This window comes from Syzygium oleosum, unplaced genomic scaffold, assembly GCF_021117445.2.
Source record: "Syzygium oleosum isolate NSW1041296 unplaced genomic scaffold, Sole_v2.1 Sole_v2.31, whole genome shotgun sequence".
Lineage (NCBI taxonomy): Eukaryota > Viridiplantae > Streptophyta > Magnoliopsida > Myrtales > Myrtaceae > Syzygium > Syzygium oleosum.
Window position 1 is genome coordinate 2713584 of NW_026607515.1, and position 18894 is coordinate 2732477.

The window sequence follows — 18894 nt, forward strand, 5'->3', positions numbered from 1 at the left end:
GGCCCCTTAGTCCTTCCCCTGGCTGGGCCTTGCCCAGCCCTTTTTTTTCCCTCTCTTCTTCTTTTCCCGCTGGGCCCAGCCCAGCCCAGCCCTTTCTTCTTCCTTCTTTCCCCAGCCTAGAGTCTCTCTCTCTCCTCCTTTCCTCTATCCTTCGCGGTGGACGCAGAACAGCCGAGCATTGGCCGCCGCCGCCCAGACAAAGCGGAGAAGCCGCTCCACCGTGCAAAAATCGGCCACCAAAGTTAACACAGCAGAGAGCAATTAAGAGGAGTTAATGGAGAGGATAAAAAGGCAGAGGCAAGTGGCCGTCGGCCATAAGGAGACGCGGAGGGGAGAGAGAGAAGGGCGGGGGGCTGAACAGAGAGAGAACCAGAGGAGGAAAGGCCCTCGCTGGCGAGCACCACGTCTCAGCCGCGGCTGATGCCTCCCCTGCCGCGTCTTCTCCCTACGGCGAGCCTCGATAGATTCCGGTTCGCCCTTTTTTCTTTTTTTTTTGTCTTTGTTTGATTTTCGTGTCGTTTTCCCGAGGATCCCGGTTTGGTGGCACTGAGACGGTCGATTATACCTCGATGCGTCGAGATCGTTTACCGGCCGTCGCCACCAAGCCAGGTAGGGACCGCGGCAGGTCTCGCCCGATCTCCGACCGCCACCCCTATTTTGTCTTCTCGGGCCTCAGTTTTGCTCTGTTTCGGGCATACCGGGCCGGAGCTCGCGGCCGTCTGGCTCGCGCGAGCTCCGGCCCCGGTCCGTCCTTCGTCTGTCTGCTGTGTGTGTCGTTGTTCTTGTGTTGAGAGCCCCGGCTTGTGTTTGAGTCTCGGTTGAGCCGAAAATCATTCGTTTTTCTAGCGCTCACCAAGTGTTCGACAGAACGCCTAAGTGAGATCCGGTTTTAGGTCGTCCGTTTTATCCGGCGTTGAATCGCTCTCGCGTGTCGCATTCTTTTTTGGGCGTCCCTGTGGTGTTTAGAGTTCCGAACGTCGGCCTCCTAGCCGTCGGCCGCGTCCCAGCCGCAGCCGTTGTTTCGTTTGGAAATTAGCCGGAGTACCCCGGCCGGCGGCACCAAAGCCGGCCGGGGAACGGCGGCCCGGGTGGAGGCCGGGGCGATGCCGGAGTGGGGCGTTGCCAGGCTGAGACGAGCGGCGTCTCGGCCGCCTCCGTCGAGACCCCGCGGTGCAGGGGAATGCAGGGAGTCAATCGGGTTTGTGAGGGGCAGAGTCGGGTCGGATCCGGATTGGGCGAGGAGCCCGACCCGGTTCCTTATTTCTCTCTTTTGGGGCTGGGCTAAAAATAAAATAGAAATAGGCGGTGGGCTGGGCTTGAATTAATTTTTTGGTCTGGGCCTATGTCCTTTTTTTTTTTTAAAGTTTTGCTAGACTAGGCTCATTCTCTGAGCCCAATCCCGCGTGGACCCGGGCTAGTGGGTCCGGGTCAGTCCCGATCCGGGTCGGATGTGGAGATCCGACCCGGGTCCGTTTACTTATTATCATATAATATTATTATTTTAATATTAAAAAATATTTTTAAAAAAATAAAAAATTCAGAAAATTTAAAAATGGAAATTGGGCTTTAGATTTGCCTTTTTCTCGCTTTCTTGTATGATGAATGCCTTGCTTAATTGCACGTCATTTGCTTCACACGTTTTGAATTACGTGTTTAATTCGACCCTGCTTGTGCCCAATTAGAGGCATGTTAGGCATTTGTTTGCACACTTTCGATGTAGTGATTGTCGTTTCCTTAGCCTGGTTAGGATTAGAACCCTAGGATCCATAATCGATAGCAAGAATGCACGAATACCTTTAAATGATGTTTGAACAAGATTAGGTACCGAAAGGGCATTAGTTATCTAACTAGTGTAACCAAGTCCCCGGACTTATTTAATCTCTAGTTCACAAAAGTAAGGCAATTTTGTCATTACTTTACTTAAGTGTCTAATCGACCCACCATAAACTGATTAGTAGTGACTTCTAAATAAAAATCACTTGCAGGTTAAAAACCTAAATCACAAGTCGCGATATGGTATGAGCTTGGGAGAGTCCGAGTTAAGTCCCATACCTAGACTTAGCGCACGCCAGGCTAGCCACATTTTCCTCGTGAAAAGGGCAATTGCGACACGTGTCATTCACGGGCCCACCTGTCATATCTCTCTCTCCCTTTGTTTCTCTCCTCTCTTCACAGCCTCTCTCTCCCTCCTCCATAATCTCACGCGCTACTCTCTCTCTCCCTCCTGACGACGCAATTTTGCTCTCTCTCATCCGCCTCTGCCTCGTCCATCACCTCGTTCGCTGATGCCCCTCCGGCGACGGCTTCACCATTGAGGTCGTCCACCGTCCCCATAGCCACCCCGCGTCCAAGAACAAGCCCAAGTTCCCCATCGTCATCACCTGCGACATCCAGCCCTCCCTTAGCCCCTGCATCCTCGAGATCCCTTGCGGCATTGATGCCGTTGCCTTGCTCCACAGGTCGTTCGTTGTCCCTATGGCCGCCCCCTCAATCCAAGAACTAGCCCAAGCCCCCCGTCATCCGTGACCCAGAGCCCTCCCTTAGCCCCTGCATCCTCAAGGTCCCCTGAAGCTTCGATGTTGTCACCTCCCAACACAGCTTCTTGATCAGATCCAGCGAGGACAACCCTTGCCCTGGCTATGAGGGTCGAGCTCTCGCTGAATCTAGTGAAAGTGACCCTCGCTTGTGGCTAGTCGCCGGCTACAGCCAAGTACCAGCCACAGGCCAAAGGGAAAGAAAGTAAAAAAAAAAAAAAGAGAAAGGGAAAAAACAGGAAGAAACGATGAAGAAGAAGAGAAACAGAGGTGCGAGAGGAGAGAGACAAAGGGAGAGAGATCTAACAAGTGGGCCCACGAACGACACATGTCGCGAGGTGAATAGACTAGTTTTTTGTTGAATTGGCATCAAAATTGTACATAATATTTTCTTACAAGGAACGGTGAAGAAGAAGAGAATTAGAGGTGCGAGGAGAGAGACAAAGGGAGAGAGAGATCTAACAGGTGGGCCTGCGAACGACACGTGTTGCCAAGTAAATGGACTAATTTTTTGCTGAGTTGGCATAAGAGTTATAGCTTATATTTTTTTAGTACCATTTGCCTTTCCTTTGGAGTTAGAATTAGTTCATTTTTTTCCCATTACTAGCAAAGGTTTTACGGTTATTAGGGAAAAATTATTATCAAAATATATTCTGGCATTTGAGCTACAACAGTTTTGCCATAATACAAAAGAAGGAAAACAACACAAATAGTCCCTGAACTTTGGTCCAATATTCAATATGGTCCATGAACTTTTAATTTGTTCAATGTAGTCCCTAAACTTTAACTCAATATGCAATGTGGTCCCTAAACTTTTAATTTGTTCAATGTCGTTCCTGAACTTTTGGTACATATTCAATTTAGTTCCTGAACTATATGAAAATATTCAATGTAGTCCTTCAATTAATTCAAGTTCAGGGACTACATTAAACATTTTCATATAGTTTAGAAACTACATTGAACATATACCAAAAGTTCATGGATCATATTAAATAAATTAAAAGTTCATGGACCACATTGAATATTAATTTAAAGTTCATGGACTACATTGAACCAATTAAAAGTTCATGGACCGCATTACACATTGAGTCAAAGTTCAGGGACTAATTGTGTCATTATCCCTATAAAAGAAACAAGGTGATGTTGAAGCTTTGCATGTGAGGTGCTACGGCAAGAGGGAAATTGATTCCAATAATGCAAACCAAGCCTCGCCTTCCATTTGCAGCCATAAGTTCCGGGGTGTTCACGAGTTAACATAGTATCTCATTTTCCATGACGAAAAAGTTCACCTTAAATATAAATACTGAAGCTCCTGCCTCGTGGAATACTCTATTGAAGTCCTCTGCTAATCTCATAGATTGTGCGAGACGAATATAAGATATGATCATTGTCGAACCAATAATTTCAATTTGAACAACCATGAAATACAGACTGAACTGACAAATATAAACTAAGGTCGATCCAATTCGATTGGACCCATTGATGGTAGATCTACGTTTGCATGACAACCTTAAAATTAACTTAGGACTTGAACCACCAACTCCACCAACATCAAACTAGAAGCAGCTTGTTGAGTAACCAATCATATTGCCTCATAAAAATTCATTCTACTGGGGTTATGAAGACATGCAATGCCGATGTGCAGTGTAGAGTCGCTAGAGATTATTAGGGTTTTGAAAAAGCTCATGTTATTAGTAGCACATTTCATATTCACGTCCAGTTCCCTTTTGAAATGGACCCAAGTTGTGGGCTAGACTAAACCGGGCTCGAGAATAATGAGGCCTAAATTAATGGGTTTGAGCTTAATTTATCTTATTTCGTCTCTCTTGTTTTTTAATCTGTATTTTGTTTTTATTTGTTATTATTATTTTCTATATCTATCTTTTTATTTATTTTTTTACAAAAAAATGCATGCTTAATTTGTCGGTAAAAATCAAGGTGTCAACGGTCCTTAAGAGAACCGACCTTATTCCATTAGTTCCCTAACTTCTCTCCTCTCAACAACATATACCCTCTCAGCAAACTTAAGAGGATTGTTTATAGTCCATGAGGTTGATTTGACAGGATGCATGCTTATATCGGGCACAACTAATCCATTTGGCCGGGCAGAACACTAAATCTCAAGTCTTTTATGAGTCCATCATTTGAAAGTAAGTCGCGAACTTGCTCCTTACATATTTTCAACCATTTGCACGGCAATTTCATGCAAAACATAAGTTCTTCTGTTTTGTGCAATTTGAAAAGGCTCACACTTTTTGTACCCTTAAGATAGTTTTAGGCACACGCTAAAAAATTTACATGGTCTAAAATAACCCTCATTGAGACTTCCTTAATGGTAAGATGGATGAAAAGGGCAAAATATACTTTAAGTATATAGAACCATTTACGATTCAAGTTTTTCAAGAACCATTTACGATTCAAGTTTTTTAATAAATTTAATTATCGAGATTCTAATTAAAAAAAATTAAACAATAAATTTATTTTCAATATCTTGCCTTCCATTTGTAGCCATAAGTAGGGTTAATCCGAACCGAACCAAACCGAACCGTTTGGGTACGTTTTAGCTTTGAATGCCGTTCGGTTCAATTTGGTTTGGTTTGGTTTGCTTATTCGGTTTTCTTTTTTGTAAAATTAAGAAGAGGTTTAGTGAAAAAAGGAGAGAGATAGTGTAAATTATAATATTAAGAAGAGGGACGATTTTCAGTTCGGATTGGTTAACCAAACTGAACCGAAACTATTCGAACCAGAATAAAACATGTTATTGTTTCATTATCCGAACTAATACCCAAACCGAACAAAAAATGAACGAAATTTTGGTTCGATTCCGATTTTGGTACAGCTTTTCCGGTTTGGTTTTGGCATCCATAATGTTGGATCTTATTTTCTATGAAAAAGTTCACCTTAGATATATATATATACTAGCTCCGGACTCATCGAATACTCCACTAAAGTCCTCTACTAACTTCATCTATTATGTGAGACGAATATGAGATATTATTATTGTTAAACCAATAATTTCAATTTGAACAACCGCAAATTACAAACCAACCGACAAATATAATCTAAGATGGATCCAATTCGATTGTACCCATTGATGGTAGATCCGCGTTTGCATGAGAACCTTAAAATTAACCAAGGATTTTTATCTCCAACATCACACTAGAAGTAGCTTGTTGAGTAACCAATTATATTGCCTCATAAAGATCCGTCCTACCAGGGTGATGAATAATTGCAATGCCAATGTACAGTGTAGAGTCCCTAGATCAGTAGAGTTTTGAAAGCTCATGTTATTAGTAGCGCATTTCATATTCCCTTTGGAAACACTGAGCAATGACTGATCCCACAAAAGAAGAAAGGAGTAGTTGCTATACAATTTTCACTTATAAGTTTGGAAAAAATTTGAGCGAGCCAAATCCAAATTGTTAAATCCATAGGATCGAAGTTATCAGTTTGGTTCGGTCCAGTTATGTTTGGATTGCCTGTGTCAGAGCCAAAATGGATGGTATGAATGAAGCTATGAACCAATAAGAAGCAAAGCAGAGAGAAGTATCTGGAAAGAGATTTGTGTAACCCCAACTACTACATAGAATGAACAATTCTCATGCAATGCAATGCAACTATGAAAATGTGGCTTCCATTGATCCCAGCAACCTACTCCGATATACTGAATAACATCCACAACTGGATTGCTCATCCTTCAACCTGTGCTCAAATTTGCCATAAACCAACAAAGAAGCTGAAAGAATTTGTAAATTGCTATGCATATGGTCTGAGGCTATATTGGCGTGCAAACAAATGCATGCATAAGGGCAGTGGCTATGTGTACTTCTAACTAGTCCCCTAAGGTTGAAGACTAGTGAATCTCGAGCATCGATCAAAACCAAAGAGGCAAAGACCGTCCAAAGCGGTCTTAGCTAAAAAACAATTGTGCAAAGGAAAATCGATAATTACCCAAAAGTTGACATCCGGCAAAACCATTAACTTAAAACATGGATGCCCTCTCCAATACCACTGAAGGCTAGAAGCTTTGGAAAAAAAAAATTTTAAATCCAGATTGTGAACCTTACAAAATTAACATTTGTAAGTCGTAACTGCAGTAACAAAGCAATGTGCAGAAGGTAAATGGGGAGCAAGAACTGTATTTCCGACTCAAAAAACAACAATCAAGCATTTCCCAATCTCATATTCCACACAATCATTTATCTGAGACTAAAGAGCAAAGAAACAAGAAATTAAGCAAACTATATTCCACTTACAAGTACTCCATCACGTAGAATCTCAATATCTATCAGCATGCTAAGACCATGATTGACAACTTGCCAAAATCTCTCTACAATTCTGGTCAAGCTTATGCTAGGAATCATCTTGAACTCCCATCCTCAAGCAATATCAATTGCACATGCTAGATTGGGGAAACAACCCAAAATTCATCCATCCAAACTGAAGCAAAATGTGACGGCTGGATTGAGATTGTGCCCAGCTGCCTGTATCATTTAAACTTAATCTACTGCTGGAGAGAGACATAACTCATCGGTCCATTAGGGGAAACCGGATTTTATCATATCATCCAAAAATTACAGTTCATCCAGACATGCCCTAAGACTTCTTTAGCGGAAGTCCTGCACCAAATACTCTCCCCAACTTGAAAATTAATAACTTGTATGGAAAGGAATGTAGTGTCCTTCTGTGAAAGTCTTGATGCAAGCCATGAGTATATCTCAAAACTGTGCTGCTGAACAGATTTCATGTCACCCAAAATATGGATTCATAGGAAATTGTTACAATGAACAGATAATGCCTGGACAAATGTGACTGAGTTATCCAAATTGGCAACCTTTCACAGAATTCCCATCTATTGTGACTTTTTATACAACTCTGGATTTAGTCAATCAGTGTCCTAACATGTCCTTTCTTTTTTGCCATTTTTGTCTGGATGCCATACCCACGATGGTACTGAATTATGTGTACTTTCAATCCAGCAGAAAAAGATAAACAGAGCTAGTTTCTTTTCAGTGAAGCTGAAGAGGTAAATAGAAGAAAGACGGCATATTCGAATATAAGAAACCAGTGAAATTTACTGATGAACTCGTCACAAGAACATGGAACACAGACCATGCAGGAAAGCAAAGCCACCCACTTTTGCATTCCACAAACATTGTGTACAAGAAAGATGAAGGGGGACCTATGTATTGATTCTCAGTAGCTCCCAAACTATCACAATTATAAGGAACATTCTAAATTTGCAAATCATATCAACACAGATAGAGAAGCATGTGAAGAAAATCCCAAATCCATTAAATAAAATGAAAATACAAATACAGATTTCTTTACACAGATCATCCGCAAAGATGAAGTAAGTGCGTCAATAGTTCAGATGTTGCAAACTCACCGGACTTTCCTCTGTGACTTAAAAGGAAACCGGGAGGGAGGTGAAGGAGACAACTCTAATGGTAATTGCGGTGGTTCAGAGACCCCTGTAAGCATTGCCACCACCTCCTTCATGGAAGGCCTGCGAATAGGTGACTTTTGCAAACATTGTAAAGCAACTGTGACGCACAAAAGTGCTTGTTCGCGATCCAAAGACTGAATAGACTGATCAACCAAATCAAGAAGCTTTCTGCTTCGGGCGAGATGACGAGCCCAAGATAAAAGATTGGCACGCTGGAATTCAGACATGGGCGAGCCGGTTACTTGAAGTGGGCGACGTCCTGCAATAAGAACCAACAACAACACTCCAAAACTGTACACATCACACTTTTCTGAGAGATCGCCACCGCCACCATACTCAGGGGCAATATAACACACAGTTCCCCTCATACTGGGAGTACTACTAACACCACCACTCTTAGGAATCTCTCCGGAAAAATCATAGCTATTCCGTCGACCTCTCCATAGCTCTCCACTCAGTCCATCCAACCACCAGTCCACACTACTTTTACTACTCCTCCTGCTCCTACTCTTACTCTTCTTCTTCCTATCCGCATGTAACTCCTCATCCCTGGGCCACCAATCTTCCTCAGCGTAATTATCATCACTGACCCCCATTTGCCGTTTCTTCTTCTTCTTTTTCCTCACGAGTTCCTCACAATACTCCTCCTTCCACCACTCCCTCGCTGGCCTTCTCTTCTCCTTCTTCGTGCTCTTCACATTTTTCTCTTCGTCCATGGATACCCACCATTCCAACCGCTTTCTATTCTTCTTCTTCTCTGGTTTCGTAACAGTCCCATTGCTTGAAGAACCAGCCCCCAACCAGTCACTCTTTGGCCTCTCCTTCTTGATCTCAGTTCCAATCCATTCCATCACATAATCTTTCACCACTCCAGTCTCCGCAGCCCCGTTATCCTGCTTCCACCACCAATCTTTCCCGGAAACACTCTTCATCATCCCCTTATAGCTCCTCTTCCCACTATCAACACTCAACTTATCAAAGTTCGCCTCCGGTGATGTAGTTGCCACGCCTCCTACAGTCCATGGAGATGCTGTCACCGCCTCAGGTGATGTCTCCGAGATTGGAATCCTAACGAAACTCTCAGGCGACTGATCCACACTGCCTGCGTTGTTTTCCTCGAATGTGGTGGTCGCCACACTCTCAGTATCCTCGAGCACAGATCCAGCATCCTCTACCGCAACACCAGCACCATTACTCTCGACCTCGACCTTATTAGCCTCAGATCCACCATTTGCCTTCCCTATATCACTCTCCAACACGGTAATTTCACACTGATTCTCCGATTTCAACCTCGCGAGGCCAAAGTCGCCGATTTTGGCCGAGAAGTACTGGTCCAAGAGCACATTACTAGGCTTGATGTCACCATGAATAGCAGGCGGATCTAGAGAGTGGAGATACTCAATACCTTTCGCTATATCAACCGCAACAGAGAATCTCTTCTTCCACTCCATCAACTCCGGACACTTTCTATGTAACAGTGCGTCCTGGAGATTACCGTTAGGCATCAACTCGTAGACTATCAACATCCTACGACGCTTCTTATTGAACGAAAACCCTAGCGCAGGGAGCGTGTAAGGCGAATTGAGAATACCGGCGAAGAAGAGCTCGTTCTGGAACTCCCGCTCGCCCTGGAGAGAGCCGGAGTCCATGAGCTTGACGGCGATCGGCTTGTTCGCCGGCGGCAGGGGGGAGCCGGAGAAGACGGAGCCGAAGCCGCCCTGGCCGAGCCGGTTCGCCGCGGCGAACGAACCCGTGGCGCGGCGGAGGGCGGCGTACGGGAACCGGTACGGCGGCTTGGAGTCGTCGGCGGCGGGGGCGGTGCGCTTGCGGGTGAGCTTTCGGAAGAGGACGACGAGGAGGAGGAGGCAGGAGAAGGCGGCGGCGGAGGCGGCGACGGGGGTGAAGACCCGCGACGGCAGCAGGGGGCGGTGGCTCGGGAGCGCCCGCTGCGGCGCCGGCGCCGGCTCCGGCGAGGGCGGCGGCGGCGGCGGCGACATGGGCGGGGGAGAGAGACTGCGGAGCTCAGCGGCGGTGGCGATCTAGCATCGTTTTCAGTGAAACAGTGAAGTGAAGAAGATGCAGAGGAAGAAGAAGCAGAAAAAGAATAAGAAGAAGAAGAAGATGCAGAAGAAGATGAGAGAGAGAGAGAGAGAAATGGAGGAGAGAGAATGGGAAGATCGGAGCCGTTGGTTGACTGGGCGAGGGTGATCTGTTGAAGTGATCGGACGGACGTGAGACTCTCTGACCGTGACTGCCATTACGTTAATAGTAGTAGTAACTGCTCTCTTTCCTTTCGCTTAAAGCCGTAATTATATATTTGTAACAAAAAAAGCCGTAATTATTAAAAAAAGAGAAGCCGTAATTATTATTTCTTCTCTTTTTTTCTTTTCTTTATCTCTTTTTTCTACCAAAGAAAATCTAATTGGTCCCCCCCCTTCTTTTGACTTAAATATTGAAATAATTGCAATTTAGTCCAGCAAAGCATCTACCAAATATGTAAAAGTATTGAAGAGTTTTCTCCTTTTAGAAAACATAGTAGAGGTTTAATGCTTGCTTTAAAAGCCTTTCCTTTTTCATTTCACTGAAAACTCGGGTTTTGGAAAAAAAAATATTTTTTTTTATAAAAATGATCGCCTATATCACTTAAAAAAAAATGTATGAACGGAAAATAAATTTATCGTCCACGAAAATATATAAGTATAAATTGTTATCGACAATAAATACATTTTTTTGCTGTTTAATTATCCCAACAAATATAACCAATAATTTATTTCATTGATAAAAGTAAATATTTTCCATGAATTTTCATTCGTTTGGTAGTTTAGGAAAACTGATTTCCTTCGTACAAGAAAAAAAAAGTTGCTCGGGAAATATCTCTAAATGATCAGATTATTCGTCGCGTATCGCTAACGTCGTGCTCAAATTGATTTTATCGCGGAAACAAGTAAGGCGGGAATTGGATTTTCTTTTTCTTTTTTTTTTGGGGGGGTCGAACGTGGGAATTGGGTTTTGCGTTGTAGAGAAAAAATAGGCTCTTGTGGTGATGATGCAATAGCGCGTGCAAAGGGGGGAAAAAGGTGAAAGAAAATAATTAGAGGGCACAGAATTCATACGAATCAGAGCCAAATTCATCATCACATCAAACCCGTCATGACAATAAAGAAAAGTGATTCTACTTTTCCCTGCATCGCCAGCATCCTCCACCGATCCCTCACCCATCTGCACTAACAACCTCTCCCCTTTAATGGGATTTTTTTTTTTTGGTAAACAAGGATTCGACGGGCCATACAAACTGATTATTCCTGAGGAGAAAGACAAGAACTCCACCCTACACACCTCACTTAAATCACAGCGCCAGCCAAGTCCGACTGCCGGGATTCGAACACGCCTAACCACACAATGGAAAGAGACGCCCTAACAACCGAATTACCCATGTGATGGATTTTGCATGCGCTAACTCCTAAGATTTGTGTCCCGGCACAAAATATGTAACGTATTTTCGACGTGGATCCCCCCCCCCCCCCCCCCCCCTTTGATCGAACCGGGAAGTATCGCACTTACCCCAGGATGGAATAAGGGAAGAGATTAGAAAGAAATTAGAGAGAGGCTCTGTTGATGTCATTTTCCAGCGTAAAGAAAGAATTGTACAAAACTTCTGTCTGCTTCTTCCAAAATTCAATGACCGTTTTTTTGTGTTCACGTCACATCCGTGGGCCAACCCCACCACCCACGGACTCCTGCTCAGCGTTTCTTCTATGGTAGGTTTTGACATTCGGCAGCATTGAATTTCCAACGGGCCTTTGATCGGCTGCTGATTCCGTCATCTGATGGTGACTCCTCGTTTTAAAACCCCCCATCTTGCGAGAAAGCCCATCTAGAAATCGAATGAAAGCAGAGTGCGTGGAGGAGTTGGACTCTACAAAGCCGATACTTTGATCCCCTGGGAAGCATATCTGACTTTTTTTTTTGGATGCATACGCGTGTACAGCACTAGATGCCATTGACAAGAAAGCCCCAAGGTATCTTCCAGCTCTCTTTTTGGCATTCTCCTCTGAGCTCTGGGTCAGTAATGTCAATCTCTGAACCAATGTTTCTTGCTGGAGGTGGTGAAAATGACATCATGGTGGTGAAATTCAACGTGCATATGAAGAACGATTTGCTTATTTCCACTGATCAAAGCCATGTTCTCCATTCTTTTCTAGATATTTGAGATGGTGGGTTGATTTTGTTGACTTCTTTTTTTTTTATTAATTTTGGGGATGTGGGGTCTTGGATTTTGATTGGATGAAGAAAAAGTCAAGAAAAGACTGGGCATGGTGGACAGTTTTTGAGTATAGATGAAAGCTGGTTTGACCATGTGCCTTCGGCCTTTGCCTTCGCAACACTCAAAGCCTCCTCTGTTTTTTGGGGACACTGAAATCAACGTTGCCATTCAGGAAAAGAGACGCCGATGATTACTCACTCAATCCACGTAGCTTTCTGTACCTCCTCTCTCACCTCTGACTCTCTTTGGATCCCTCCATGGGCAAAACCACCATCATCGCTCATGTCTGAACCTTTCTTGGATACGCTTTGCCATGGAGTAATAAAGGGATAAAGAGTGCACATCTGCACCATTTTCGGAGCATACAAAGTGCTCGCATTCATCAAGACACTAAATTTTATCTAGTTCCAAATAATGAGAGACTGAAGAGCAGTAGAAATGTGCTTGTGATTATCAACTTATGGTTCCCGCTGTACCGAAATGGCAGAGTCAGGCTTCCATCTTGTTGGTCTTGACATCGATTTCGCCCACGATCTCCTTCCAAAACCAATGCTCCCTCCAGATCTTGTCCATTTGCTCGATCGGCACGTTCTTCGTTTCCGGCAACTACAGATGCACGAACACGGTCATGATCGCCGCCCACCCGCCGAAGAAGAAAAACAGCCCCGACTTAAAATGGCACAGCATGGACAAGAACGTCTGCGCCACTAGGTATATGAAGAGAAATCCGACCGCAACCGTTATACCCTGCCCTGCCGATCGGATCTCTAAGGGGAATATTTCGCTGGGAACCAACCACCCGAGAGGTCCCCATGACCAGCAAAACCCGGCGACATATACGCATACTAAGACAATCACCAAATATGCATAGGCCTCGCTGATTTCACCGTGATCTCCAAGCTTAGCTGCCATTATTCCTCCGACCATTACTTGCGCCGCGAGCATTTGGAGATCCCCGATCATGAACAGCTTCCTTCAACCAAGCTTATCCACTAAAAGCATGCATATGAATGTTGAAACAGCTCCAACAACGCCAGTCGTGACTGCTGATAAAAGAGAAGCACTCTCTCCTAATCCAATCGTTCTGAATAGTACGGGAGCGTAGAACGAAATGACATTGATTCCTGTGACTTGCTGAAAAAAGGGAATGGCGATGGACATGACTAGTCGAGGCCTGTACTTCCTCTGGATGATGTTTCTGAATGGATGGTGGACAGTTTTTGAGATTGAGCTCACTTTGACGAGATCGTCTAGCTCTGCTTGAACATCATCTGTGCCTCTGATACGCTGCAACATGGATCTGGCCTTTTCTATGTTGCTGCTTCTCTGGATTATGCTGTTAGGTGTTTCGGGGAGAAAAAATACGCCGAGTGTTAGGATTGATGCAGGAACTGCAGCCATGGCTAGGGAGATTCTCCAGCCCCAACCCCCTTCTATTTTCTCGGCGCTGTAGTAGATGAGATTAGCAAATAAAACGCCGATTCCTAGACACAATTCGAAGCCGTTGTTGAAAAATCATCGATGATGCGGAGGCGCCATTTCAGAGATGTACAGAGGGACTGACTGCAAATTAAGGAGTAAGACAATGTCACTGTTATAGGCATTTCTTCAACAGAACACCATTGGCATAGTTTTTGGCTAGAGAGTGATGGAAGACTTTAAGGCCCTGTCCAAGAATGTCTTTAGAAAGAGTGTAGAAGACAATTACAAGCTTGCCTGTCAAACTGATCTTAAAATTGTTCTATGACATGCTTCAGTTCTAATTTCAAAGACAGAACATGCAACTGAGAATGGAAAGACCTCAAGAAAAACGATGAAAGGAAGGTAGGACAATAATTGGTCAGCAGATCACATTTGGCTCAGTAAAACAGAATTGACTAGTCTTGATGATTGAACTTTAGCACGACAACATAAGAACCTGGTTTGCAAAGCCGACTCCGATCCCAAGTAGAACACGGCCAAATATCAACATGGCCACGTTGGAAGCTGCACCTCCGAGAGCTGAACCGGCAAGAAAAGCAGCCCCGCCAGCAAGAATGGAAAGCCGGCGTCCAAAATATCTCGTGACTGAGGAGGCAAAGAAGGAAGCTACAAGGCCGGCTATGTACAGGGAGGAAGTGAATAAGGTCAAGAGTTGGCTGTCAAATTTGCAGTAGTTGCTGATCTTTGTGTCTTCTTTCATCTTATTATACACTTCTGGGAAGAATTTCTTCAAAAATGGATCCATCGATGTAACTCCACCTTAAGAAAAGACATGTTCTTCTATCAGCACTGATAAGAAAAAAACGTTTGACGCTAAGCTCAATCTCATAAGCATTAAACAGGGAAGAATTTCTTCAAAAATGACTTAACTCCACCTTAAGAAAAGACATGTTCTTCTATCAGCACTGACAAGAAAAAAATGTTCGACACTCTCCAAACTCATATGAAGCTCTACCTTATAAGCATTAAACAGTAACTGAACATAAAAAATCACACAATATCCTGCGAAATAGCTGAACAAACCCGATATGCCAATGTCATAGCCGAAAATAATGCCACCGGTGGCGGCCACTGCACAAGCAAAGACAACAAACGGAGTGATTCTTCCATTGTATCTATATGTTCCTCCATATTCTATAGCTTCTCCTACAGCCATGGCTTCCTCCAATAACACGCAGTTGGGAGTTGAAGTGAAAGATAGCCAGATGGCCGGTCCTTCTTGCTATATTAGGGGGCTCAAATCATCGGGACTATATGGCAGCACAAGGGGTTGAAAATAGAAAGGACATTTTGGTTGGCCTAATCCCAAACTGTGATGAGACACTAGCTCGTTTGATACCTATAATAATAATCGGAAGATCCCTATGTGTCATTAAATCTAATTGTAGAAGAAACTGCTGTTGCAAAAGTTATATGAGAAGACAGGCCTGCAAATTCCAACTTTTTTCTTTGGTCGAATGCAAATTCCAACTTTGGCTAGTGATTCATGAAAACATATCTTTATCCATGTCACTGTCATGATCTTGATCCAGTGCTTTAAGTTTGTCTCTCTTTTTTGAAGATAAAATCTGTCAATGTTTTTAAAGAGAACAGTTGAGTCCATCTCACATAGGACCAGCACTCATTATTTTGATGGTCCTTCTCCTTAATTATTGGTAGTTGAAGGTTACTCAAGTTGAAATTACTTAGACTCTTTGCGCATGGCACGCTATGATTGTGACTATATGAATAAAAAGGAGGACAAACTTAAAGCACTCTTTCCCCGCTCCCAACCAAGAGGAGGTTTCCAAATCTGACTTGCATGTTAGGAAGCAAAGGGCTTGCGTGCCTTATCCTTCTCCTATTGCTACTCCTAATCTTCTTCCGCGTGTAGAGAAGGACTAAATGAATCAATTGACTGGCTGGAAATGACAGGGTGAAGAACAATGGGACTGTTCTTCTTTGAGTGCAAGAGGCCAATGAGATGATAAGCTTGAGTTTGGTTATTGTGAAGCTTCCATCAGCTGGTTTCAATTAAATAATTTTCCAAAAATAGTTTTCAGCTTTTTGTTTATTGAAAGTAAGTTATTGTTTTTGGGATGATAATTTGGTTGCATAATGGATGAATTTTTCGCGGCTTTCTATGATAGAATTTGACTAACTAGGAAAAGAAAATCAAAATAAACTAGTGGATGGGCTTGATAGCAACGGTTTTTGATTGTCTTAAACAATTAGTAGTGAAATGGTTAAAACAGCAACGAGGGCCTCTGTGAAAATCATTATAAGCTTTATGGATACACTACTGAAATAGCATCATCATGCTTCAGTCTTGTTAATATGAACATCCATTGTTCCCACTACGTTCTTCCAAAACCAATGCTCCCTCCAGACCTTATCCATCTGCTCGATCGGCACATTCTTCGTCTCCGGCAACAGTAGATACACAAAAACGGTCATGATCACCACCCACCCACCAAAAAAGAAGAATATCCCCGACTTGAAGTGGCACAGCATAGATAAAAAAGTTTGAGCAACTAAGAATGTAAAGAGGAATCCAACCGCTACTGTTATACTCTGTCCGGCTGATCGGATCTCTAGTGGGTATATTTCGCTTGGGACCAACCACCCAAGAGGTCCCCATGACCAGGCGAACCCGGAAACATATATGCATATCAAAACAAGTACCGAATAAGCATAAGCTTTGCTAATTCCTCCGTGATCTCCAAGCTTAGCAGCCAGGATTCCTCCGACCATTGCTTGCGAGGCAAGCATTTGAACACCCCCAATCATGAACAACTTTCTTCGACCGAGCTTATCCACCAAAAGCATGGATATGAATGTTGAGATAGTTCCCACGAGACCCGTTACAACTGCTGATAAAAGAGAAGCACTTTCTCCTAAACCGATTATTCTGAACAAAACCGGCGCATAAAATGAGATAACATTGATTCCTGTTACTTGTTGGAAAAAGGGAATGGCAATGGACATGACCAGTTGAGGTCTATATTCTCTTCGGATTATATTTTGGAACGGGTGATCGACAGTTTTTGAGATGGAGCTTGCTTTGACAAGATCGTTCAATTCTGCTTGGACATCATTGACGCCCCGTATGCGTCGTAACATCGTCTCGGCCTTTTCATGATTGTCACTTCTCTGGATTAGGCTGTTGGGTGTTTCGGGGAGGAAAAGCGCACCGAGTGTGAGAATTGTGGCTGGAACTGCTGCCATGGCTAAGGAGATTCTCCAACCCCAACCACCTTCTATTTTCTCTGTACCATAGTTGATAAGATTAGCTGATAGAACACCAATTCCTACACAGAATTGGAAACCATTGTTGAACAGTCCTCGGTGTCTTGGAGGTGCCATCTCTGAGATATACAGAGGGACCGACTGCAAATCAAACAGTTAACCGATATAATATAGCGAAACATAATTCCTCTTGAACATGACAGTCCTGAAACTTTAGAAGAAGAACAATCGGAGGTATGTAAGGCTTGTCTAGGACAATGCTTGAAAAATGTACTGACAACACTGAAAAAATTTAATGTCATAAATTAAATTACTTCTTGACGATTGTCATGACAATACTAAGAAGTGATTCACCTAGAAATAGCTCGTGATAAGCCAAGCAGAATTCTAACTAAAACAAGTTGAAGATAAGTTTTTAAGAATATCAAAGAAGAGCACACTATCAAACAGCAAGTGTGTTAGTACCTGATTTGCAAAGCCGACCCCGACGCCGAGCAGAATGCGGCCGAATATCAGCATGTACACATTAGAAGCCGCACCTCCAAGGGCCGATCCCGCAAGGAAGGAAGCCCCGCCAACAAGAATGGATGGCTTTCGTCCAAAAGCTCTTGTGACCGAGGAGGCGAAGAAGGAAGCCACAAGGCCGGATATGTATAAGGAGGATGTGAATGAGGTCAACAGTTGGCTGTCATATTTACAGTAGTTGCTGATCTTGGTGTCTTCTTTCATCTTATCGTACACATCGTGGAAGAATTTCTTCAGAAATGGTTCCATTGAGGTGACGCCACCTGAAAAGGAATGATCGCGTAGTATTTCCTTTAGCTGATTATCGGGAGATTACTAATGATATCTTGCAGGAGGATCGTATTCATGGTTAGGAAAGAGACTACAGCATCTCTCAGAAAGTGAAGCTCACATACAACGCACAGCCTAAAAAGTTGGAAACTCGGCATTTATTCCACAATAACTAGCATTAGTAGCTCAATCTATTCAATGGAATATCGCACTGACCTCCTGCAACTGTCTTGCTATGAGATCACAACAAGCACCCCCAACACATATGAATGTGGAGTAAATTTGTTCTGTCTTTTATCAGCCTTGACAAATCTGTCTGTTCTGTAGTACTGTTATCAGAATAAGTAACATGGTACTGTTTTCATTCGTCATATTAAGTTACTTGTTCATATAAGCACGACGAAACTACTAAGTCGGAGCCTTAGCCAAGTATCGATGCAAGAAAATCGAACAAAACATACCCGATATACCGATGTCGTATCCAAAGATGATTCCTCCCGTGGCGGCCACCATGCATGAAATGGCGACAAACGCCGTGATTCGACCATTGTACAGCGCGGTAGGTTCAGACATAACTACTCCCACAGCCATGGCTTCCTCCAATGGCACACTTCACGGGATGAACCAGAACCACTTCTCTGAGTCTTGACAAGTAAAAAGAGCAGCATCAAGTAGAAAGATAATGCTTCTGTATTCTAGTGTGGAAATATCAAACCAGCATCTAGGACTGGAATTTTCCACAGAGCAAGCACGTGGGGGTTGAACTTGAACTTTGGACTCGAACTGGAGAAGGAAAAGTAAGATTTTGTTGCGTGCATGAGGAGCTCCCATCTGGCGGGACAAGACAATAGAAAACAGAGTATCCTCTCTCTTTTGCCTTCTTATCGTGCTTGACTAGACTAGAGTTCAGCGATCATATTGAAAAAAAAAAAAGATGGTCCTCGAATAACCGTGATCTATAAATTGATCTATAACTAGAATCATTGCATTAACCAAACGGAAAATCTATGAGACACTTTGACTTCGTTTATTTCACGAAAAATAGCTTTCAGAAAAAAAGTTAATACCATCAAAAGCGGGAAAAATGATTACCTCCTCTTTCTTTCACCCACACTAAGTACGTTTTCTTCTGTGCACTCATT

The 18894-nt window shown here is 43.3% G+C and overlaps 2 protein-coding genes and 1 pseudogene across 2 annotated transcripts; all 3 read right to left on the reverse strand.

Annotated features, from left to right (window-relative positions):
* Positions 1–7808: 7808 nt before the first annotated feature.
* Positions 7809–10110, reverse strand: LOC115683116 (receptor-like serine/threonine-protein kinase At4g25390). The gene has a single exon (XM_030607544.2). It carries the CDS (start codon positions 9978–9980, stop codon positions 7920–7922), a length of 2061 nt encoding a protein of 686 aa, XP_030463404.2. The 5' UTR covers positions 9981–10110; the 3' UTR covers positions 7809–7919.
* A 2133-nt stretch (positions 10111–12243) lies between these two features.
* LOC115683240 (hexose carrier protein HEX6-like) lies at positions 12244–15274 on the reverse strand (annotated as a pseudogene).
* A 615-nt stretch (positions 15275–15889) lies between these two features.
* On the reverse strand, positions 15890–18593 carry LOC115667382 (hexose carrier protein HEX6-like). Its single transcript, XM_056304174.1, has 3 exons — positions 18214–18593; positions 17423–17745; positions 15890–17098 (listed from the first exon to the last, which is right to left on the reverse strand). Exons 1-3 carry the CDS (start codon positions 18341–18343, stop codon positions 16025–16027), a joined length of 1527 nt encoding a protein of 508 aa, XP_056160149.1. The 5' UTR covers positions 18344–18593; the 3' UTR covers positions 15890–16024.
* Positions 18594–18894: the final 301 nt, after the last annotated feature.

What these genes read in the sequence shown, in the direction of transcription:
- LOC115683116 (XM_030607544.2), bottom strand. Translation starts at nt 9,980, where the DNA reads ATGTCGCCGCCGCCGCCGCCGCCCTCGCCGGAGCCGGCGCCGGCGCCG.
- LOC115667382 (XM_056304174.1), bottom strand. Translation starts at nt 18,343, where the DNA reads ATGGCTGTGGGAGTAGTTATGTCTGAACCTACCGCGCTGTACAATGGT. An exon ending in ATACGACATCGGTATATCGG is followed by an intron (nt 17,746 to 18,213) that starts GTATGTTTTGTT and finishes ATTCCTTTTCAG; the next exon opens with GTGGCGTCACCTCAATGGAA. An exon ending in GGGTCGGCTTTGCAAATCAG is followed by an intron (nt 17,099 to 17,422) that starts GTACTAACACAC and finishes TTTGATTTGCAG; the next exon opens with TCGGTCCCTCTGTATATCTC.